Source organism: Leptidea sinapis, chromosome 14 (assembly GCF_905404315.1).
Source record: "Leptidea sinapis chromosome 14, ilLepSina1.1, whole genome shotgun sequence".
Lineage (NCBI taxonomy): Eukaryota > Metazoa > Arthropoda > Insecta > Lepidoptera > Pieridae > Leptidea > Leptidea sinapis.
Window position 1 is genome coordinate 2,829,715 of NC_066278.1, and position 24,839 is coordinate 2,854,553.

At 36.0% G+C, this 24,839-nt stretch overlaps 1 protein-coding gene across 5 annotated transcripts in view; it reads right to left on the minus strand.

Annotated features, from left to right (window-relative positions):
- Nucleotides 1-27: 27 nt before the first annotated feature.
- Nucleotides 28-24,839, minus strand: part of LOC126968054 (ribonuclease 3) — a 44,777-nt gene continuing 19,965 nt past the window's right edge. For 2 of the 5 annotated variants that reach the window (XM_050812842.1, XM_050812841.1), the window contains 8 exons: nt 23,677-23,897; nt 15,164-15,295; nt 14,471-14,642; nt 13,649-13,830; nt 11,757-11,921; nt 8,252-8,412; nt 3,158-3,303; nt 28-833 (listed from right to left, as the gene is read on the minus strand). In XM_050812842.1, coding sequence (XP_050668799.1) covers nt 421-833; nt 3,158-3,303; nt 8,252-8,412; nt 11,757-11,921; nt 13,649-13,830; nt 14,471-14,642; nt 15,164-15,295; nt 23,677-23,897 — 1,592 coding nt within the window. In that variant the 3' untranslated portion in view covers nt 28-420. Of the gene's footprint in view, nt 834-3,157; nt 3,304-6,109; nt 6,237-8,251; nt 8,413-11,756; nt 11,922-13,648; nt 13,831-14,470; nt 15,064-15,163; nt 18,632-23,676; nt 23,898-24,839 lie in introns of those variants that run through there. The other 3 variants (XR_007730130.1, XM_050812843.1, XM_050812844.1) reach the window with 3 other exon arrangements.

Here is a 24,839-nt window from a genome sequence, read left to right on the forward strand (position 1 = left end):
TGTAAAGATGATGTCATAAATAAAATATTTCGTTAATTTTGCATAGTTTTATTATCACTTTAAATAATAACCAAGACAATACTTATGCAATACAACACCTGAGCAATATTTTAGATATTAATGACAAGCATACTATATACCTACCTAATGACAAACATACTATATACCTACCCATTAAATAAATTTAAGAATGAAAATTACAAAATTCATTACTGTATTTGTCATTATTTAATGGATACGTAATTGTCACATTAAAAATAATAAGATAATTGACAAAATAAAGTCTAATTCATAATTATTAGCATGATTTCTTTAGAGTAATGTGAGCATGTTTTAATTCACGATACAAACATGTAATACTAAAATAAATTGCTCCCTACTAATAACTAAATGTCTGAAATTAAAACATTAAGAGAACTCTTATAGTTCCTCGTCTGAGTCAGACTTCTTGCATTTTTCCTTTAACTTATCATACTCGTTCCTGTTGATGAGATCCTGTTTCAGTCTCTCCATGTCGCTAACTAAACTGCTAACTTGGACGTTTTCGAACTTGTCCGTCCCGGAACCGGAGTCACAATCCGAACCTGATTTGGAATCGGATTCATCGTCCGATTTCTTTTCTTTCGGCTCCTCTGTGTCGGATAGCTCTGCATCACTTTCGGAACTTTGTTCCAGTTTTGTTCCTGGGCGGTACGCTTTCGGCACTTCATCTCGTCGTAAAAATAAGTCATTAGCAGACTTATCCACCCCCTGTATGTTCTTCGCCTTTTTCCGTTTGCGGCGCATACTCTTCGCAATGATTCTCTTCTGGTGATCCAATTGTGGAAACAGTTCTGGAAACATATAATATAATATGGAAGTTATATTTTAATTTGAAAAAGTTAATACTAATTTTTTGTTAATTTAATAATCCTTCCATGGATGGATCAAAAAAAATTAGAGCATTTTGTTAGATTAGATTTTTCATTTTTTGAACCCATTTTTCGATAATTTCTCGACGTTGCAAATATTTCGTGGCTCTACCATGACAATTACGTTCTTTTGGACAATTTTCCTGCAACAAATCACAAATCCATATAAGAAATAAGTGGTCTTACACCATTGTAACACACACACCCATGTGTTTATAGTGAAAGGACAATTTTTGGCTAAAGGTCCCATTTTTGCCCAACAAGACTTCAACGATTTAAGGAAAATTTTGCCTTTTGCACAATACCGTCCACTTGGCTATTCCAGGTAAGTTTCGGCTGGAATGTGCCAGCACTTCTACCTTAGCGGAAAACGTTAAAAATTTATTATTCAATCGCGGGTGATATGAAGCCGTTCAAGTTCGGGGATAGGAAGCCCTAGTAAAAAGCACCAGGACGGTCCTTTCAGCACTAACCGCCAGTTCCTTGTCCTGACAACATTTGGTTATGATATAAACCTTCCTGTATAAGATACGAGATAGTACTTTGGCTGCTACATAGACTCGTTATCACTAGATCATCAGCATAACCTTGAGTCAGGAATTAGCAGTTAGGGTGGACCACACAATTAGGGTGTTGGTCCACCCTAACTGTGAATCCCTGAAACGGTTTGCTATAGCATCCACACTTTTATATCTATTCCATTGGTACAGTGTGAAATTATAAAGCAGCCGTGGGTGGCTAAATCTGACATTATGAATTATGATTAACAGTACACTATGAATTACGGGAACAGTACTTACAGAAGGTGTCTCAAGCCCGATTTTGGTGAAAACTTTATTTTATGGAAAAGGAGGACAAACGAGCGTATGGGTCACCTGGTATTAAGTGATCACCGCCACCCACATTTTCTTGCAATACCAGAGGAATCACAGGAGCGTTGCCCGCCTTTACGGAAGATGTATGCGCTTTTTTTGATTTTCTTCCCATGTCGGTAGGGCTGATATATCCTAATTTGTATCGTGTCTTGCGAAGGAGGGATTCGGCGGCAGGAAACAGGTGAAACAGTTCTTCGGAACACTCCCCGTGATAAATGTGATAGAAGATACACAATGAAGCAACGTCTCTAGAGAGTCTCCACAGAGCTGATACTGGGGTTCGTCAGACCAGAGATCAGAGCGTACACTGACCTGCGTTTTGTAGAGCGCTAGAATGAGGGCTGGCTTGAAGTATTGCCGTGGTTTATTTATGACGCCCAGCTTCTTCGTATCCAATTTGGCTTTGGAAAGCAAAGCCATATTGATAAAAGATGACTGCGGAATTGGCATTAGCTCGAGATTTCCAGTAATAGTATTCCGATACAAGGCGAGGCTTTAAGGGAGGTGTTATTGAAGAGCAGTGATCAAAGTCAAAATATCTTTATTAATTGAAATCATATTTGATCATTTTGAACCTACATAATGTAGTTTGTAAAAATAATATATTACTGTAGAAAATTACTTACTACTAATTAATATATCTAAACAGACGGTCATTCAAAAATTCAATACATTGCGGTGGCAGGCCATGCGACTCACCCGTGCTACAATAAGTACTGTTGTTGTACCTACATTAATTTTTTCGTTTGTATTGTACCTATATTATTAAATTGTGTATTTATAAGTTAATATTAATATTTATTGTAATTGTAATCGATAATAGTATTTCTTCTAACATGCCGGACAAACCTCTGTGGTTTTTGGCCTGTTATATAATAATAAATTGTAATTATATTTTTCATAATAAAAAATAAAAAAAAATATAATGTTTTGTTTTATTAAAACAGCAGCAACAATAATAGGAAAAACGCACTTGGCAAGGACCCTTTGCACGGCACTACTAACCAGTTAGGAAATATTTCATTTATTTTTTCGTTCATTAACTACAAAAAAAGAATAGTTTCGTTAGTAAATAATTGCAAATATATATCTATAGGGATAAAATTTGTTGTAAAAATCAAGATCGTCTTAGATTATCATTTATAATTTAATATTTTCAGCTGCATTGCGGGTGAAATATATATGGTATAACTATTAAAATTTGTTTATATTGAGAAGTTTTATTTTAATCCTGTTCATATTTTGAAAAATTTATGTTTATATTATACCTTACAAAAAAACAAGACACGTCGGACCATACAATGAGGACTAGTGAATAAATAAAGGATATTTTAAAAGTCTTTACCTTGTGTAATTCTAGTGGGTACATACCATGTGCAGTAGCTAAAGCAGTCTCAGCCGCGTTCATCTCAGCTTCCTGGATGGAATGGCCGCGGCCGGAGGACAGCCTCTTCCCCCGAAAGTACACTCCAACGGTGTATAGACGAGTATTAGTTGGTCCCAAGCACTCAATGACTCTAAAAAAATTAGTATAATTAAAAAAAGTGTAGTGGAGTTGTTCCGTTTTATTTACAACATATTACAACGGCTAACCACTGTTGCTGCCGCAGTGCTGTTTACAACCGAGATGTTATTTAATGAGTTCACAGAGTACTGTATCTTCGACAATTTAAGCAGCTCTGGTTCTCTCAAATGGTTCGAGCTGATACTGGAGTTCGCCAGACCAGAGATGAGAGCTCCACATGTGCCCACCTGTGCTTTGTAGAGCGATTGAATGTGGGTCGGCTTGAAGTATTGGCGTGCTCTATATGGTTGTTGAAGTCACCCAAGACTACGATTTCCGCGGAGGGGATCTGTAGCACGTCCTTGATTTCCGTTTGAATGTAGCCTATGAAATGATGCGTTTCTGTTATACTGTTGACATACGCAAATATGTGGATGTTGTCTTCAAAAACTACGTGCAGCCATAGAGTAGACATGTCCCCCAAAATTTCCGAAGCGGCGATAGCCCTTGGAAATACACATACCCTAGAATGAGGCAAAAAAAATATGCTCAATTTTCTACCTGGGGTATGTTTAAATATGATGAATCGCTCGGTCCAGATATCTGCGGCTCCGTAAGGAAAAACAGGGCCGGCTGCGCCGTCTCAAGGTGGTGGTTAAATTAGAATGGATTGCCCCAATATTGCAAAATACAACATTAAGCGTGGAGCGAGGTGCAGTGGTGTTTATGTCTCATTTGTCCTCGGAAATGCGAAAGGTTCTGTGCCCTCTCCAGAATATGACCAGCGGGCTGAGCGAAAATGCACGGAGAGGGATTGTTTGGTAAAGTCAGAACTCTTCTGGTGTAAAATCTCTTTCAGGATCGCTGACTAGGCCGCATCCGGTTTTCTGTGGGAATGTGTTACTTAATCCGGACGAGTCTGGCCCATTCAGGCTGTCATCATAGAACGGCAGCGTGACTCTGCCACTTCTAAATACCCTTCTTGGACCTGGGACTCTCTTATTCCGTTTTTGTCTCCAGGTAGCACAGAGAATTCTATAAGGAAACTAAAAATACTAACGCGAGAAATAAGAATAAATAAGATCCCGCTAGGACTGTTTCGCGTCATCAAAGAAGACCTAAGACAGGCATCCCTGCAGTTAAATAGAATAACTCTATTAAAATTCTTTCTGGTGGTGAAATATCATTTTTATTGATAAAAGCATTTTCGCAACTGAGGAACACTACTGTAATGAAATCAACAAAGTTTACGCTCATCGCTCCAAATTGATTCAACAAGTGGTCGAAAAAGTGCAACGTTGTCATCATCCTCCGTTAGTGGAAAAGGTGTGAAGACGAGAAGAGTTGAACAATGGCCCTTCTCTAGCCTCGACTTGACTACAGATTATGCATTGGTATAGAAGACATGGACTGCTCTAAACGTAACGCCGACATCGCTAAAGAAATCTCTAGAACAAGTAGTGACTAAATTTCCCATGGAAACAGCGCAGAAATCTATGTCCAGGCAGGTTTAAAGGCTACATTAAAACGCATAAAAGTCATTTTTTTTCTCACAATCGATTCCTTTAGAATTCTTTTTGATGTCATTTTTAAAGCTACCACCGCTTCGGAAACAAATGGCGCTCTGAGAGAGATGATGAGATGCAATAAACTCTCCCGTCATTCTTTTTGAAAGCCAAAGTTAGCCATTTTGAAAAGAATTCTTTCGTGATTTAGTGTTGCGACTTCATTAAGTACTTTTAATTCGAAAATAGTTATAAGTTTTAATAATATTCCATAATTATGTCATAATTTAAGAATTTTTGGCCAGACTAGGTTTATAATCAAAATTACAAAACTAAAGAGTATTTTGTATGTTTCAAGGGCGCCGTAGCGTGTAATTACTAGGTTAATGAGATGTTTCAAAGTGACGAGCGCCATTGCATTACCGCTCAAAATTTAGGATTTTTCAATGATCCCGAACCAGGAATTCTATTACCAAAATTGAAAGCCGAAGTTTCGTCCGAAACGAGAGAATGACGAACTTCGAATTAAATCCTATTACCAAAGTACTTCGGATCCCAATAGTGCGGACGTATTTCGTTTCGGAACCATAGACATAAGTCATAACCATAAAAAGTAAAGTTGAATTTACGACCTTATTAATCTCAAACAACGAAAAAGTAAATGTCAAGTTAATTTGGGAATAAGGTAAAGGAAAGACAAAATGTCCAATCCCGAACTTCGTATCGAACTTCGGATCTGAAACACTTTCGTGATAGGAAAATGTACGATCCGTCAACCGAAACTTCATATTTACATTTTGGTAATAGGGCCCCTGAAATGAAATGGGCAAGGCGTATCCCTTACCATCTGGTAAACGTCTTGACACTTTTCTTATAAAAAATATTCTCACAGCGAGCACTAATTTTTGTGAAGAAAGAGCGCCCCCTAACTTATAGATAGTTACGTCTTACAGCAAGATCCATAGTTACGTCTTAAAGCAAGATCCCAGGGCCATCAGACGTCTCGTATTATCTGACGACCGAAATATGGACGATTGAATAGTGTTAGTATGTACTACGATCGCATGCCTACCTGCTTAGCTCGATTAGACGGCCCATTTCCAAGCATCAGGTAATCAAAGTACATGAAAAGATTACTTACCTCACGTAAATTCTGCAAGCTGATTTTTACGCAGGTATATATTAGACAATATCGTGCAAAATAAGTTATAAATACTCCCAGACACTCGTCGGCCGTATTGCTTTGCTGTCACTTTAAACCTCCCAAGATAATGACTTAACTTCACGTAAATTGTGATGTTTCATTTCTAATACCTGGAAATTGGCCGTCTAAGCAAGCTAGCAGGTAGGCATGAGATCATCGTACTAACTCTAGTCAATCGTCCACATTTCGTTCGTCAGATAATACGTGACATCTGGTGGCCTTGGGATCTTGGACTATCTACAAAATGTTCCACACATATATATTTTATTATATAAATGTAAAAAAATCACGATGTACTTTATTCACATTTCTCATACATGGGGCACACTAAAGGTTTTGCACTTCTAGCTAATCGGAACTATTTGAATTTCGAATGTTATACTTTTTGAATTATACAATTGGCGGGAAATCATTTGTAAATTGTTTTTATCACACATCAAAGTTCTACGTACGCAACGAAAATGGAATAAGTCCAAAAGATTTTAGAGCGATGATTTTTTATGATTTTAAGAGTTCTCTCTCTCCGCAAGACTATGCCGCTCGTCTTCAAAATGCTTTTGGGAGAAAAGCACCTTGCTTGAGGACCGTGAGGCGATAGTTTGCTGAATATGAGAGGTCGGGTTTCTTTACATGACAAATTGCGTGAAGGCCTTCAACTGCCGTCAACGAAAATAATGTGGCTACTGTTAAGCGGCTAATTGAAGAAAACCCGCGGATTACCTATGAAACAATTCGAGGACTATTGGGGATTGGTATGAGCCAAATTCAGAAAATTTTACACGAAGAATTAAAATTACGGAAACTTTGTTGTCATTGGATCCCTCATGAACTGACAGCGGAGCAGAAGCGGGCTGGAATGGTGCTTACAGATGCTAATGAAGTACGACCACGGACATTCTAATGCTGCGAAACGTGAATTTATTGTTTTGACCCGAAAAAAAACGGAAATCTTGTGAATGGGTGTTTGAAAATGAGAACAGGCTAACAAAAGTGATTCAGGCGAGAAACGTTGGTAAAAAATTATCGAAATTTTTTTCTGAGCTACGGATCCCATCTGCACAATTCCACTTGAAGATCAAAAGAGTGTTAATGCCGAATGGTATTTTACTATTTGTTTAGCCAGGGTGTTAAAAAAAGTTCGCGAAAGACGACCAAAAAGCCGCATTCCAATACATCATGAAAATGCTTCTTCACACACGGCCAACAAAACTAGTCATTTTTAGCTTCCGAAAAAGTACAACTCGTCACCCATCCTGCACATTGCCCCGACCTACCCTGTGATTTCTGTATTTTCCCCAAAATCAAAGATTTTATGTGACGTTTCTCTTTTACCAATTCAGAAGAGGCAGTGATAGCGTTCAATCAGCTCGTAGAAAACATGCCTTCAGATCTGTGGTCCTCCTATTTTACAAAATGGTTCGATCGCATGAAAAAATTATTAAAATGTAAAGGAGAGTATTTTGAAAAGCAATAAACATAATATTTTGGTTATAATATGTTGTTCTTTTAATTTACGCAAAACTTTTAGTGTGACCTACGTACATAAAATATATGATAGTAAAAGAAATATACAGTCACAAATCTCAGGAGAAAATAAAAAACTCAGAAGAAACCGCGGGGCACAGCAAGTAATTTTTGTGTAGTAATATTTATACACAAACATTAATGAATCGCAAAGGCATCAGGCATGTTGCTGAAGCACGAACGGATGATTTCTATGCCATCATAAGGAAAAGGACGTCTTCCATCCTGGCAGGGCTGCGTTCGAGCTCAAACAGTATCCCGAATATGATAACTGGATTCGACAATACTGCAACGATTCGTTCAAGTTCTTGTCCGATAAAAACACACTGTCTCAGATTGTTATCAAAGTTATCCTATGTTTTGATTATGTATTAAGAATAAATTATATAATATATTAAGCAAATTGTAATATACTAACATAGTTTTTTAACCCTTTTTATTATTTATTATTATTTTATTATTAGTTAGTTTATTATTATTATAATTCTATGAAAATAACTTAAGTACAAGTAGGCACGCCGTATTTATGTCAGTTTATTGTCTAATCTTCTAAACTAACTATATTAGCCAATCCTTCACTATTGGCCCCATTGAAATCAAGAGTAATGCCAAGCAAATTCCACCAAGCAGATTTTATCACCTCTCCGTTTAACAAAACACTCGCATCTACATTTATGACATTTGGTACGGTAAATTTTGTATTATTACTAGTTAATTTTCATACATACTTATAAAATGGTATTTGTGGTTCGCCGCCCTGCATAGACCTCAAGGTCAGACAGCACTGTTGAAGTTTCGATTTAGGGTCATTCCAGTCCTGGTTCATTATGAACTCCTGCAGCCGAGGGAACAGACACACGCTGCAGAATACTTGGCAGTACTCCAAATTCTGGAATAATAGGTAATAGTTATTTATGCAACTGTTGTGTAATAAGGGGTATTAAAGCGCCAATGTGGGTTTATGTGGTTACGAAGCCGAGTGTGATAATAGTATCACATGAGTATTTTAATACCTAATTATCAACAGTTGCATACAAGACTTTATCTACACCCAGAATATGAATCCTCTTAAAAGATTCTGAAACAGTTAGCTTACTGCTAACATTAAAACAGCCAGCCCTAGTAGTAACCTAATATCACCCCTAACTGATTATATACAAATAAACTAAGTTTTAATGAAAGAATTATTAATTTTAGTAGTAATTTACATTTTGTATATTGCAATTATTAAAATTCACTTGATTATTATGTTATTTTGCAGCGTTTAAAATATCCGGCGGTGTGCTGTCAAAACTTGAATCGCTCATTTTTTCAAGAAAATTGCGGGGTTTCGAATAACCTACCTTTTTTTTAAGGCGCGCCATATTCTGGTAGTGTGGAACGCGCGTAAACGAAAATGTTCTTTTTTTGAAATTCAAACAGATACCACGCATCGAGCAATAAGAATGTGGCTGTTTGTTGAAACTCTTTGTGTATGAAGGGATTGAAAAAAAAAACCAAGGAGTGTTGTTATGAAATTCAGTACAACATTACAACACTCGTTTGGATGATGTAATGGTTATTACGACATTGGGTGTTTTAATGTTGGTAATAAGCTAACTGTTTCAGAATCTTTAATAGAGAGAAAATAACCAATAGAGTAATTATAATCAGTCCTATTCTAATAACAAGTTGTTATAAATGCGATAGTTAATAAAAATATGTAATTAGTTCAGCGGTTATCCTATGCTAATCTACAAGTTTAATGTTAATTATTGGATAATCAATAACTATCCTTATGAAATAGTCACCATCCAATTTTTACAGATTGGATGGAATTGGCTTTAAGATCTAGTCATCAAAATATCTATTCCATGCCTTATCTGCCGTATCAATTACACGGGGCCCGGGGGTCGTGCGTAAGCAAAATATTAATAAAAACTTCCCAAATTCTTGTTAATTTTAGAAATGACTAAAGTAGAATAAAAACGCCTGCCAGACCTTTCACTATTGTCCATAGAGGCAGAAACTTTAGATTAGAAACTGAAATGATTGAATAAATCAGTTTGCCAAAAAAAAGGCATGGAGAGTGTACATTTATTTTTATTGTTTGCATAAATTTTGGAAAAAGTGACACATAATCATGATGAATAAATATTTCTTTTAATTTTATGCAAACATTTTTTTATCATTTCCGAGTAATTTTTATGCCCACCAAGGCACACTACGCCATTGAATATTAGTGGTTAATGTAATTATTGTGGAACTCTGTGTAGTAACCGGCCAACTATCTTTATCCTTACTGTGGTCAAGTTATTACATTACAAAATAAGAAAAAATAAAGATCATCATCTCAGACCTAAAAAATATTTATAGACGACCTATATAGCCGAGTGGTTAGCGATCCTACCTACTTAGCTAGAGGTCCCGGGTTCGAATCCCGGTAGGTGCAAGCATTTATATCATGAATATGGATGTTTGTTTCCGAGTCATGGATGTTTTAATGTATTTATGTATGTTTATATGAATTTATGTATGTTTATATGAATTTATGTATGTTTAAGTAAGTATATTGTATTAAATATATCATTGTCTTGTAACCCATAACACAGGCTATATATGCTTAACTTGGGCAAGATAATTTGTGTAAAAAGTGTGTCAATAAAAAATCATCAAAATCCATACTCACCACTTTTGTCCATCCATGACCATAATAGCGATTCTTAAGAAAATTAAGTTTTAGGTTTGGAAAAAAATTCCTTTGGATATGACGTCTCAAGAAATTTTATTCCAAAGTATTTATTTACATTTTAGTTACAATATATGTGACATTTTGTTCAGTGTCTTTTGCTACCTTATAGGTAGTATCGTGATGAAGGACTCATGGGGTGAAAGGAATATTTTTTTTTCTTTTATTTGGAAAACAAACTGCTTATATTTAACACAGTTTTAGCCTTAATTTAGAAAAATAGAATACGCTAGCAAAGTTTTCACAAACGTGTAGATTCATAATTGCTACATTAATTACTCGATCGGGTACAACTAGGCTCGGATACAACAGTAAACTTATAGATAAAGTTATACAAATTATTTAAGTTTTCTTTAGTGTTAATTCCGCCAATATTTGTCTTTAAAACAATTCGACACGTGTTTCGCCTCTACACGAGGCATCCTCAGGACGTGTTGTCTCGCCAAAATCGCCAAAGCAGTCTCGTGCCAGATTATTATTAGAATATTGGCGGAATTAACACTAAAGAAAACTTAAATAATTTGTATAATTATGGATTTCCGCAAAGTAACGCCTAATTCAATAAATTTTCTTATACATAAAGGTAAAGGTTGCAGCTGCAATCAGGGAACGAGTTAGACACATTTCCTGAATTGAGAAACCTCCCGTACTTATGAAAGAAAATATTGATTTGTTGGTATTTATTGTTATACCTATCGCATGACCTTTGGAGAATTTTTTTTCTGCAGTAGTTACGATTAACTCGTGAAAGATGAAATATGTACTGCTGCCGACAATTTCGCTTTAAAGGTTTTGGTGCTACATATTTGATTTTGTTCAATAAATAAGGACTATCGATCAACCCCTTGACTAATTTATATAAAAAGATTTGATCCTTATGTTCTCGTCTTAATTCTAAGGAAGTTAAACTATTAGCCGAGAAACCAAATCTTTTATAGATGCACTTAAGAAACTTCCGCTGGATGCCCTTAATCATATCGACCAATAATAATATGGAACCTTAAAGATTTTCACTTTTTTATTAATTATATGAAGAAGGGAACGCCGATCGCATAATGGTAAGTGATACGCGCTACCTACTACAATGCAGTACCGATCGGGATTCTTGAGAGCCCTTAATTCTAATGAACTGCGACCATTGACCTCAAAAGAGTTTGTCGCCTTGAGAAACTTAATAGTCTAAGAGCCCGTGAACCCCAGACCTACGGTATTTTATAAAAGCTGAAAGTTTGACCCAACTCCCTCCCAACACAGGTAAGAACGATGGACCATTATGGAGTTTGGATTACAGTGGCTTTGGGAGGTACTAAATGTGTGTAAAAAATTTCAGCTTTTATAAAATAACGTAGGTCTGGGGTTCACGAACTCTTGGTCTATAACTGCAATGGCTACACACAACTGCTTGGCGGCAGAAAATGTCACCGCTGTGGTACTGCCGGAATCCTGTACTAAGGAGGCTCCCACTGGTAGTTGGTTAGCATAAGGTTATATAATAGATGTGATACCTTATCAATATAAAGTGCTCCGAGGAAGGCTTCCAGCAGATCAGCTTTGTGTTTCTTGGCGGTGGGTTTGGCTTTCGGGTTGTTGTAGATCGCATACTCCGACATGTTGAGGTCGTCGCACACCATAGCTTGTGTGCGGTTATTCACGAGAGATGAACGCAGCAACTGTGATGTAGCAAATTTTAATATAACATCAATGTCAAATACTCGATGTCCGCGATGGAAGGAATCATCGGTACGGTTGGAAAATACGTGTGTAACTTGCGAGCACATGCCGACGAATATAGGTAAAACAGTTTTATGTGTTCTGTAGTATTATTTAGCATAAAAATTACTAAACAAAGTCGGATAATTATAAATTATAACGTAACATTTTCATAGCTATATCTATCTATATACATCATACTACAAAAGTGACTGATGTATCAATGCACAGGCCAAACCCATAAGGCAAGAAAATTTGAATTTCGCACAATTCCTCCTTATGAGGAAGGCTTAGAAATCAAAAATAATTATTAAAAAATCAACCCCAAGGGGTCAAAATAGGAGATAAAGGTGTGTATGAAACTTTTTAATCCTTCGGCATATTTACATGAAACTAATCCCGATGTTGACCATATGAATGAAAAACACAAGTCATGGTTATGGAATATATATATTATGGAAAGAGCTTTTCTAACACCAAAAACTGAGAAAGCACGACTTTATATAATCGATGACAACATCTCGATTCAACCCCGCTCATGCTCGAGCGTACTCTTTATCAAATTCGGTTCGGCGATTCTAGCTATATGAGGCGCGCATACATTCATTCCAGCAAAAATCCAGGTAAAATGGAAGACTTCGATGCAGTGCAGTGAAGTATTTTAGGAGAATGTGTGTTTTTATAAGCTTTTTTATGACTTATAACATAAATTTGGTTTTAGCCCGTGTATAAAAACACTGGGGTGACGCCCATTCATTAGTTTAAATTACTTAATATGTTGTATCGGGGCTACCTATGCGCGAGTTCCACGCGCTAGCTAGTTTAAGTGCTAGATTTATAAATCTGTGAATAAACATAGCAGGTAACTTAAAAGTACCAGAATTGTAAATCCGTGAATAAATTTAGTAACTTAATGTACTAGAATTGTAAATCTGTAATAAACTTGAATAGGAAATCTTTGAATAAACTTAATAACTTGGTCTTTTGTAACTGAGTAGTTTTATTTAATCAACCTGCGGCTATTGATCTTCTTAAACTCTTTTGATGGAGATGAAATATTTTACAGATCAATAGACAAAGTGATCCATAAAGATGATGCCAGTCATTTCGCTGTCGAATTTTTCCCGTCATTGTCTCGTAATATAGTAGAGGCCTTTACTTTTCTTGCTTATTGAGCCGCTTTTTCTCTCTCAGAGCGCCATTTGTTTCCAAAGCGGTGGTAGTGTTAGAAATGAAATCAAAAAGAATTCTAAAGGAATCGATTTTGAGAAAATAATTAATTTTATGCCTTTTCACCGGAGCAGCTTAAGGAGAAACAGTGTTTATACCACGTATCCTATGACATTCCCTTTGAGTTCAAGAGACTGAAATTTCCCCTGAAACAAGTCCCAGGGTCAAACCCTTAAATACGCAGGTGTACATTGAAGGCAGGACAGTTTCTCTCATGGCCAATTTTACGTGGCATGCATGTGTTAGCTCATCAAGTAGCCTGGTAATTCTGGCACCTTCTGATTAATATTATGAGAATGTAATTATTATTTTTTAATAAAGACCCTATAAAGAAAGATTAAAGAAGTTTTAAAGTACGTGTGCGAGCGAAGCTGCTGGTAAGAGCTAGTGTATATAATATTTATCAACTCTCGGCGAACAGATTTACTTAATGTAACAAGGATTTCTAGAAACTTACCGATAGGTGACCCTCGTGATGGTCCGGGAAGTGTTTGTAGAGCTTGTCCGATACCACCAGCTGCAGCACCGTGTCTCCGAGGAACTCGAGGCGCTGGTTGGAGCCGAGGGTTAGGTTCGTAAAGCCCACAGAGCGATCCGTGAACGCGCGCGCCAATAGACGAATGTGCTTGAATTTTACACCTAGAACACATCATCATCAGCCGGAAGACGTCCACTGCTAATAGTAGAGTAGGCCGTAGCGTGTCACGCACACTTAAGTACTTAATAAACCTGGCCTTTTTCATTGGTTGTCTAGCAGCAAGAGGCTCTATCTATACGTTTAAATAATCTATGGTTTTTATAGATATTAAGAATACTGAACGAGTCCGACACGCACTTAGCTGGTTTTTTTTGGCACAGTTGACACAGCTAAGCTGTGAATTTACCACAAAACAGTTTTGATTTTAAAACTAGGACTACAAAAAAGAACACGATATTTGGGTGCTACAAGGTTCACTGAAGACAAGTTTCAGTTTCGCAATCATTTGGGCTATGTCGGTTCGAGGACTTTACTGTCCCAACTATTCAAATACCAAATCTGTCCGTCAAACTATGGGCCCTGCCCGCTGCCACTTCAGTTTCGCAATCATTTAGATTATGTTGGTAACTTTGGTTCTCCTCGGATCTCCTCATTTCTGATTCGATCTCACAGGGACACTCCGAGCATAGCCCTCTCCATTGCCCTCTGAGCGACAATGAACTTTTTCATCAGGCCCATAGTTAGCGACCACGTTGCTTACCCTTCAGGTAAAAGTAAAGTAAGGTAAGGTAAAGTACAAACCAATAGAATCCTCGAACTCCGTAAGCTTTCGCAGGAACTCGAAATCTTTGATGTACTGCCGGTCTCCGAGTGGCTCCTGGTCTTGCAAGGTGTGCGCTCGCTCCTTCATCCAGACGTCGTAGAGAGTATCGTCTCCGTGCCACAATGCCATAGCAAACACGCGGTCAGTCACCTAGTTATTCAAGGTCAGTTAATTAGATTTTTTTGATGTTCGGGGAACAAATTATTACGGTAGTATACACAGCAATTTACACGAACGCTTAGGAATCAAAAAGTTACCGCGTGCTCCCTGAAAGCTTACGGGTGCAGAAAACATAAATGAGACATTAGTTCTCATAATTCTTTGGAACTGTAAAAACAAGATCCTGAACATTTCTTAGCTCAATTTATAACCATGGATGAAACGTGGCTTCACCATAACGATGCAGAAACAAAATGACGTCCTATGTAGTTACTTAGGTAAAATGACCTGGAAGAGAACATCATCTCCAACAAATATAACAACTCAAAGATACATATTAAATTTAAAGTCAAATAACTAAGTTATTATACTTAGCTAACTCCTCAACTATGTTTTGAGAATGTTAATATGACAAATACATAAAAAATAATATAATACAGGTATAGAGTAGTATAAATACTTTCCCAAGTGGTTGTAAACGAAGCATTGACATTCATAAGATTTTGACGTACCTGTAGGCCGGCGTCGAGGAAGAGCGCACCCATAAGAGCCTCGAAGCAGTTGGCCATCGCATGTCGCATCACCACGTCACGACACAGGTCCGACCCGTGGGCGTATAGCATGTACTGATCTAGACCTATGTTCTACAATCACATCGTGCGATCGGAAACAAACGTTCAAGTAAAAATATTAGTTGCACGGATAAAGAATGGGATTATAGATTCTGTCGCATCTACACTCATGGACAAATTAATCGAACGCGACAAAAAGGTTTGATTTTTCTAGATGTGATTATTGTGCATACTGGGCCACAAACATCAATATTGCCGTTAAAAAATTAAGTTTAAGAATATTATGTTGTGTTTTTCTATACTCCAAAAGCTTTCTCAACTTTTGAATTTGAGTCAAAATGAAATTTAAAGTTTTGCTTTGATTCAAATTCGAATCATTATTAATCGGCAAATAAACTAATAATGCCAGATCTAAATGCCACTCTAGTTGCTCGGGCTGTTTCTTTAAATGACTTGTAAGGACTGGGTACACTATAAACATTACGAGCATCCAAATTTGTGATACACCGAGTTGTCAAGAGGTATCGGCAGACTGGACAGATTACGAGACTAGAAGGACTGGGAAGTCCCTGTGGACGACAAATGGACAACTGTGACCAAAACCTTTAATCATGCTAATGATGCGTGCTAAGAAACAGAACCTTGACTTCTGCTCAAGTAAGAACGAAGCTTCAAGAATTTCGAGGCGTTACAGTTAGCACTAAAACTGTGAGAAGAAAACTGCAATCTGCTGAAATAAACTCCACTTGCCTGCCAGAGGACATCTTCTTGCCACATACCATCGAGTAGCTCGAGTGGATTTTGGTCTCAATCATAGAAATTGGAATAACGACTCTTGAAGCCAAGTTCTACTCAAAGATGAGATTCTATATATAGCAGATGATAGAAGACTTAAAGTGTGGAGAGGCCCGGGATAGAGGTATAAGTGTAGAGGCACGTGGTTTGTGGGTCAGTTATGGCATTGGGAGGTATTTGTAAGGGATCCCCCCTACGGAATGGGACATTAACGGGGGCACCATACGTTACTGACATTTTAGAAAAAAAAACGTGGTACCATTAGCATTCTAGGAGATGCGTCTGTTGAATACCTTTTTTTCGAAAAGATAGAGGGGAAATTATTAAGTAATGAGTAAAAGTACTTATAGACCACGTTAGGTCGTTTCCGAAACTTTATGAAAAAAAGGCTTAAATGTTGCATACAAAAATGTTTGCTTCCTGTTTATTTTATTTTGAACTCATTTTGGTTTATATTGTTAATTGATCAATAATTTTATCGAGCTTAGTTATTAAAAATAAACAAATAATAAGTAAAACCAAATTAGACAATTTAACTGTCACAATTTTTTATTATAATTTTGTTAGATACTTTCACTACACTTTCTTTTGCGTTCCTCTAAATTTGTCCATGACTGTATTTACACCTCGCTCACATAAACTTGTCGGAATTGATTTGTACAAATTGACGATTGTGAAAGAGAGTGGCCAGTAAGTATCTGGTATGTTTCTCTCACTTGCTCTACATTTTATGAACATACAGTAATAAATAATGTAATAGTGATTCAGGAGCTCTAAATAGGTACAAGACGAAGGTAGTAGACATAAATCACAATATGTTAACGGTACAGGCTCAATATCGCCATTTTAATCCCATTCTTTATCCACACAAATAGTGTAATATTGTAGTAGGCATATTACATACAATAGCATCGATAAATTAATACGATTCGATAAGAATACGGCCATTTTAATCATCATTAATTGTTAACAACCTACGATTTGGTAGCCATAGATAAGAAACAAAACAAAAATCTCAAAAAAATAACCCACGAAAACAGCAAACCATTGACAAATTTCTACGACATTTATTGCATGAATATATCCACACAATTTAGGATGTTATTCAAAATTCGCCACGCAAATTGGTACCAATACATAGTATGTTTATTTTACCAATGAGTATTATGTCCATTATTTTATGCAGATTTGTGATAAGTTTAATATGTAATGATTCTCTTTTTGACGAGTAACTGCAAAAAATCTGAGTGCATTTTTACGATCTATTAACTATTCTTGTAAGTTTTGTGACGCTACGTCATCAGCGCAGTGGCAACATGATCACAAAACGATCACCAAGGGAACTGCCACCGACTCCTCTCTCGCTCCTCTCTGTAGTTAGGTTTATATAAATTTATTCTCATTAAGACATATTCTCACTTACATGAGAAATTAATATTTTAACAAAAAGTAGGTACTTTCAAACAATGTTTTTGGTAGGTACAGAATGCAATACGATGTTAGGCAAACAGACAAGACATAAAAAAACCTACACATGTTATTGAGACATTTCATAATTATTGAGTATGTGCCTTTGAAGGCTCGCGTAGCTATAGACCCATAGAGGGTTTTGGGTCTATAGGCAGATGGAATAATTGTATTTATGATGTTAGTAACATTGTGCTATAAATTAATTAATGTTTCACATATTCAAGCGTGGTTTATATTTTCACCCATATGCATATCACCCAAATGCAACGATAAAATGTACTAAAAAGAATAGATAAAAAAAATAACAATGCCAACATAATAATATATAAGATGAAAACACAAAGACCGTTTTTAAAATATTTATATAATAACAATGGGTCGCCACTAGTTATAGTGTTGCCAAACTCATAATGGCTGTAATTCCTTGAATATATTTCGTCTTTTGTTATTATGTATTTTAATACTGAGTTTTGTGTGTCTGAGTACAGTGAACGATAGCAGCTGTAGACTCCAGGAGGTCTACTCGCAAAATCGACAACGATACATTCGGAACGATACGATAAAACTCCAAATATATCGCAACTGTCCTACTCTAACAAATGTTCGAATTCCTTATCGTTTATCGTTACCATAGACTAATATTTTGATTTTTTTACGATGTTAGTCTGAATGAAATATGATCAAACCTAAACATTATCTGTGCTATGTCGCTGTTAAGTGTCACAAGTCAAAACATAGTTTAGTCGCTAAGGACCATGCCAGACTCTGCACCACCAATTTGGTATCATTTACACATAATGTTAATGTTAAAAAAATGTAATGAATATAATATGACCATTTAATATTGAATAAATAATACAAAACACGCGGATAATAAAATGTAAAAAAAAGTAACTCAACCCTTCTCGTCGACTTCCTATTTCTCAGGCGGCCATTTGCATTATTTCTATGCATCAACAAAATGACTTAGTAGTTAAAAAATCCTGTTATATATATTGTATGGCAAATATATCTATACAACTTGAAACGATAATAGCATCGACAGCCTAAAAGGTGTCGTTGAGATTATCGTAAAAGTGACGTTTGATTATTTGAGAAATTCGAATATTCGTCTCTGACATTTTCAACTAAGAGTAGGGTTAGGACCGATACTATCGAACGTTCGTTCAATCATCGTTTCGACATTGATTACGATGTAACTAAGAGTAGGTTTCGACACGACTAATGCGACGATTTATCGAATATCGATTTTAGGAGTAGGCCCCCTGGCACGGGCGTAGGGTACCGCCCACCGAGCAATGGGTACCGCCCACCGACCAATAGAACATAATGTACTTTTTTTTTTATTTGAACTGGTAGAGTTGCTGGTTACTGACACTTATTATTATATGCAAACTCCAAACTTTGGGTTTGTTACAACTTACAAAAAAGAAAATTTCAGTATTAAGTGGCACTGTCTTGTAGTAAGCAGATTGTATCAACTATTACATACAACTCTAACATCAGTTGAACGTCCTTAAACGTTAATTATGTAATAAGCACTTCATTCTTTAAAAAAACACTAATACATGAAAACAATTAGTCGATAACGTAGATGAAGTTCTTCAGTTATTAACCGGAGACAGGTATCTTCCTCATCAAAATATGCTAGTTGTTCGAGAGACAGTATAATATGTCGGATAAGATTGGCAAAACATGATTAAAAAACCCAATGACACCCAAACCCAATCCACCACAGATCCAATACATTTAGTGCAATCAGAAGAGGTATTGAAAGAAAGCAAATGAGCGAGAGCAACACGAGAGGCATCACAAGATCATTGCCGACCCTTTAGTAACACAACAATATAAAAAAAGCATTTTGGTTAAATTTACCTGCAATAAATGTTGAAATGTGCAAAATAAACTAGGGAAATTTAACTTTGCGAAAAGTATTGGTCGAATCAAAACCTGACGTCATTAATAGGAATTCGAACTATGTTAGTAATCATTCAGAGAAATATAGTTTTTATTAATATACGTATTACTGTAGTGTTTTCCTTTATCTCTAACAATTTCAGCATTCACTGTCACCAGAAATATTTTATAGTATACTCATTACAGTATCATTAAATCTTTAACATTCTTTCCCTCTTCCCTTTTTAAATTTATATAAATTAAGAATCTGTTAGTAACTATAACATTTACCCCCTTATTCATAATAGTCTGCTAACCTAAAGCATTGCTAATTCTCACTCTGTCTTCTTCTATTGACCTAAGTCAGAATAAGAAAAAACACTCCTAAGCGGCTGTTTAAAGTTAGCGGACCATTATGAATAAGGGGGATCGAGTTAACAAAAACACTAAATAAAGTGGCTTGCTACATCGACCAATACTCGCGAACAATAGCGACGTTCAAACAGGATTCCCGCCAATAGTATTCATAGTTTTATTGTAAATATAAAAACAATCATCCATATACCCTATAACTAGACTGGCCATAAATTCTGTTACAAATAAAATTGCATTTTTTTTATGGCGTAATATATTTTACTATTTTATTGATTAAGATTTTATCTGTCTGGCCACGAATCTATGTATTTACGCAGTGGTGCTACGGGAAATTTAGTCACTACTTGTTGTAGAAATAACTTAAGCGACGCTTTGTCTGCATGGTGTTTAGAGCAGTCACGTCTTCTAAAACGGACCATAATTATTAGTCCAGGGGTTTCTGATCTGAGCTAGACAAGGGCCAGTCAATCAGAGGGTAAGTTGACTTCCAGCCAAGCTTCGGTAATTCGTACCTTGTGACCAGATCCAGTCTTGCTGAAAAATACAAGGTACATTTATAAAAGCGGCTCAGAGGTTTTTCAACGCGTTCTAAGACTCTTGATATACTTTGGCTGAAGTCTTTACACCATTTCCCTAAAATGAAGCTTTGAGACTCCTTGATAAGTTGCAATTTTACGACCTCTTGTGAAATTCTTTGGAGCTATGAGCGTACACTTTGTCATTTTGCTTGTTGTGATACTCTTAAACTGTAACAATGTTTCACCTGTGAAATGGATATTTCTGTACTTTTCACACGCGTATCGAGATAGCAATCATTTTAATTGAACACTTTATGTGTAGTGATTGATTCAGGGCATGTCTTGTATATCAATGATAAACACCTTCAACTTCATGGTCTTCTTCGATGATAATGCGAATGAATCCTAAAGATAATCTTCATTCTCTCTCATAAAAACAATATTTTCTCATAGGATTTTGGCGAATTCTGACTTTAACAGCCTTTTTAGTCGTGATGGCACACAGCCGGCCCGATCTTCTATGGTTATCGACTCAGGGTGTGTTTGTAGAGGTATCTGTCTAAAGTACGTTAGAGTTTCAACTAATATATAGCTTTTCAAATGTCTTGATAATCACCGTCAGTGTCATACCCACTTTGTTTAAGGCAATCACTGCAGTTCTGTGTTCTTTATCATCAACCCATTTAGTTATTATGATTTAATATTTACCTGTAAAAATATATACAACGGTGGGAAATGATTGAAGTTTCTTTTTAAACGCGTTCCAAATCTGAATTAAAAAAATATAGTGAGAAGTTTTTATGTTGCAGCAATATTTATGGCCAGACTAGTTAGTATAAAAATTAATCCAAAAGATAATAGTTTTATATTTATTTGAGTTATATTGACAATCACTAAGTTATTTTATAATGAAGTGGCGGAACGAGCAAAGATCAAACTAATGTTAACATGCGTAGATACATATAGATATTATATTAATATTTCCCTGTAATTACATACATGTGTTCAATCACAAAGCGATACTTTCATAGCAGTTGGAGTGTATTCAATAACGTTGGTTACATCAATTGGAATCGACAAAGCTACTGATAAAACAAGATTGGCCGATTCAGTGGCCCACTGTTCGGCCAACTGATATTGGTAGCACTAGTTGGTCGACAAGTCGGCCTACGCATTGGTCAATCTGCTATTGGGTCTCACATACGTCTTCAAAGATCTTGTTAGTTGCTAGCCCGTCGACAAATTGTAGTAATTTGAAACGTGATGTTCGTGAAAGATACATTTACTTCGGTTTCACTCCGACACCAATGTATTTTTCAACACGATTCATTTACTACACTGTGCGTTGAGCAGATATCTCTTGTTGAATATTTTCTTATACATACATAGACAAGAAGATATTATAACGATTAAATTATTAACATTAAATCTATCAATGAAAATAAATTAGGTATACATACTAACAGACATTACACAACATTTAAGTCTCTATAGAATTAAAATAAGTACGTATTATAAGAATAGGTGAGTATTATATTATTTGTAGATGTTTCAAAATATATTCGTGTAATGAATCTGAGTTTTATTATTTGGCTTTGCGAAAATGATGAATGTGTGAGTAAATGTTGTTTGCATGTAATTAATAAAATAAGATGAAGGTAAATACTTCACCATGAAGTTAATCATTCATACTTTTTTTATTGTTACGTTTTTGACTCTCTAATGACATAATAACATACATCAGCAATTTTTATTTATCACAATGGTGCGTGGCAACTAAAAAAATCAATTTATATATATCTAGCTACTATTTCTAAAAAGCCAGCACAGCTTCTGTCACAAACGTCAAACAGAATAAATATTCGTTTACAAAAATACGTGCATATATTACTCGATAATTATATTTAGGTGGTTATAATCTCTTGAATATTACATTCCAGAATCGACTAGTCTTTTGAGGCTTCTGGCGAAGAGTCTCAAGTGTACATTAAGATTGATCATAAACAAAAATTTATAAATTGATGGTATAACAACTTGACGTTTTTTGTCCACACTGCTCCGACTGAACTCAAAGATCTCGAGAAATAGAGACACTAATTATTACAGAAGTGACAGCCGCGATGTCAGGTGACTTAGAACACGGGTAAGTAGATTGCACACCGATCTGTACAAATACCACTGGACAGGCTGTTCCATATATTTGAAGCGCCACTTGCGAGCGTCCAGAGAACTAATTTTGACGTAAGAAATTTTGAGTTAAGGAACGTACAATACTCTGAAGTATTTTTGTATTTTGAATTAATTTCGTTCGTTTTCCGTGATATTTATACTTCAAGAATCAACATTATAAAGAAGACTTTTTTTTTGTGAATAGTTTCCCACCATCTATCGATGTTTACTGAGGTTGTCATCACTAGTCTTAGTACCACAGACTCTCGCTACATGGCGCACAGATTCAAAATGGCGAATATCAAACAGGCCCAAAAGCACTTTGACAGCCGCCAGTCTAGTAGTATAAGTGGACATCAGTGAGGTTCCAATAAAAATATCGTTTTCGGAGGATCCTCGAAAGAAATGTTGAGGAAAATTTTTAGAATTAGAGATTTTTAGAATAGACAATTAAAAACTTTGACTTACGGCAAAATTTTTACGACTTTGAAATGTTAATGTTGTGACAGTTAATTTAATTGATTTTTTTTAATACAATCTAAGTGACCATTGAATGAAATTGTACTATCGAGATGATAAATCTTTGGAGCCCTATTGCGAAAATCGAAATACGAGGTTTCGGTAGACGGATCTAACATTTTCCTTAACATGTTTCGGATCCGAAGTTCGATACGAAGTTCGCGATTTTGTTTTTCGTTGACCTTATTCCCAAATCACTCGACATTTATTTATTCTTTCGATGTTTGACATTATTATGATCGCAACTACAACTTCACACTTTGTGGTTCCGAAACGAAATCCGTCCGCACTCTTCGGATCCGAAGTACTTTGGTAATACGATATAAATTGAAGTTCGTCGTTCTTTCGTTTCGGACCCAAACTTCGGCTTTCGATTTTGATAATAGACCTCCTGTTGTCAGTGAAAAGGCATACAAAGACATTTATTTTCTCAAAATTGATTCCTTTAGACATTTCTTGATGTCATTTCTTATATACTAGATACTACCGCTTCGGAAATAAAATGGCGCTCTGAGAGAGAAGAAACAGCGCAAGAAACTCTCCCAGCATTCTTTTTTTGTGCTCTTTTTAATAAAAATATACAATATTGTACTGTCATTGCTACGTAACCTAACACGGCAACCTCGTCCTATATAATGTTTTCAGCTTGAGGGCAGATAAAGATGTCAAACAGAACTTCTTAAGATAAGTGTAGTGTATTGTGAGCGGTACCTTGGCCAGCAGAGCGAGATGCTGGTTCTGCACGATGGCAGCCCGGTAGGTAGCCAGGCCACCTTCTGCGAGCCCTGGGAACATCTTAAACAGATGTATGGACGAGATGAACTCCACCACCGCGTCTCCAAGAAACTCCAGCCGCTCGTTATGTTTGATCTCCGACTCAGTCTCGTTACTCTTGCCGAAGCGCGACATTATGTTGATCAGTGTCACGATACCTGCACATACACCATGCGCGAACTAAATTAATATATTATTTACTAAAAATAGCTAAACATACATATTTACAAAGTTAAACAATATTATATTAGAAATAATAAAACATTTAAACGTGAGTTATCATACTATATTGTTTCAAAGTTTTTATAAAACACATGTCTGAAATTGTTTGTTATGTGACAGTGACCTATAAAAGTGTGTAATCATAAATTTTGTGAAGAAGAATAAGTACTATAATGTATATGTATGTACTGAACATGTAAAGAACAGCGAATAAATTATTACATCATTTTATGTTCTCATGTAAGTGACAATATTATGTTTTTAATGAGCAATAAATATCTTTAAACCTAAACCTAGTAATAAATAACTAAAACAAGTATTTTTGATAATTTTTTTTATAATTTAGAGCAAGTATTTAATTTTATAGTATACCTTGTCTGAAAGTCAGCATTGTGACAACTGGCAAAGAATATGTAATATTACAAGAACAGAAAACTCACTCCGCAAAATAAATAAATGAAATAGGAACTCTTGCGGCCATATAATAAATTGTAATTCAGATCACACAGCGCTATTAACCTACATTTTTATTCATCTAGAAGTTGCCTCTCTATCTATCGCGTTACTGTTACCTCTTCTTCGTTTTCTTACCTAAAACGGTACCTAGATAAGGTCACCTTATAAAAATTGCTTAGTTTTATCTATAAAATAAATAGGTATGTAAACGTAATTTTACATCAATATTCTTCTGTTATCAAAACTACAAACAAAACTCGCGCGTGCGTCCCTGCTCGCTCGTGAGTCCCTACTGGCTGGCTTACTCTGTAAAGGCCGCCGCACGTAGGTACTTTTCGATACCTACACAGGGAGTAAGACAGGCCTGTAACTGGGGCAAAAGTGAGTTAGGTACTTATTACTTACGTGATTTACTGTGCTAT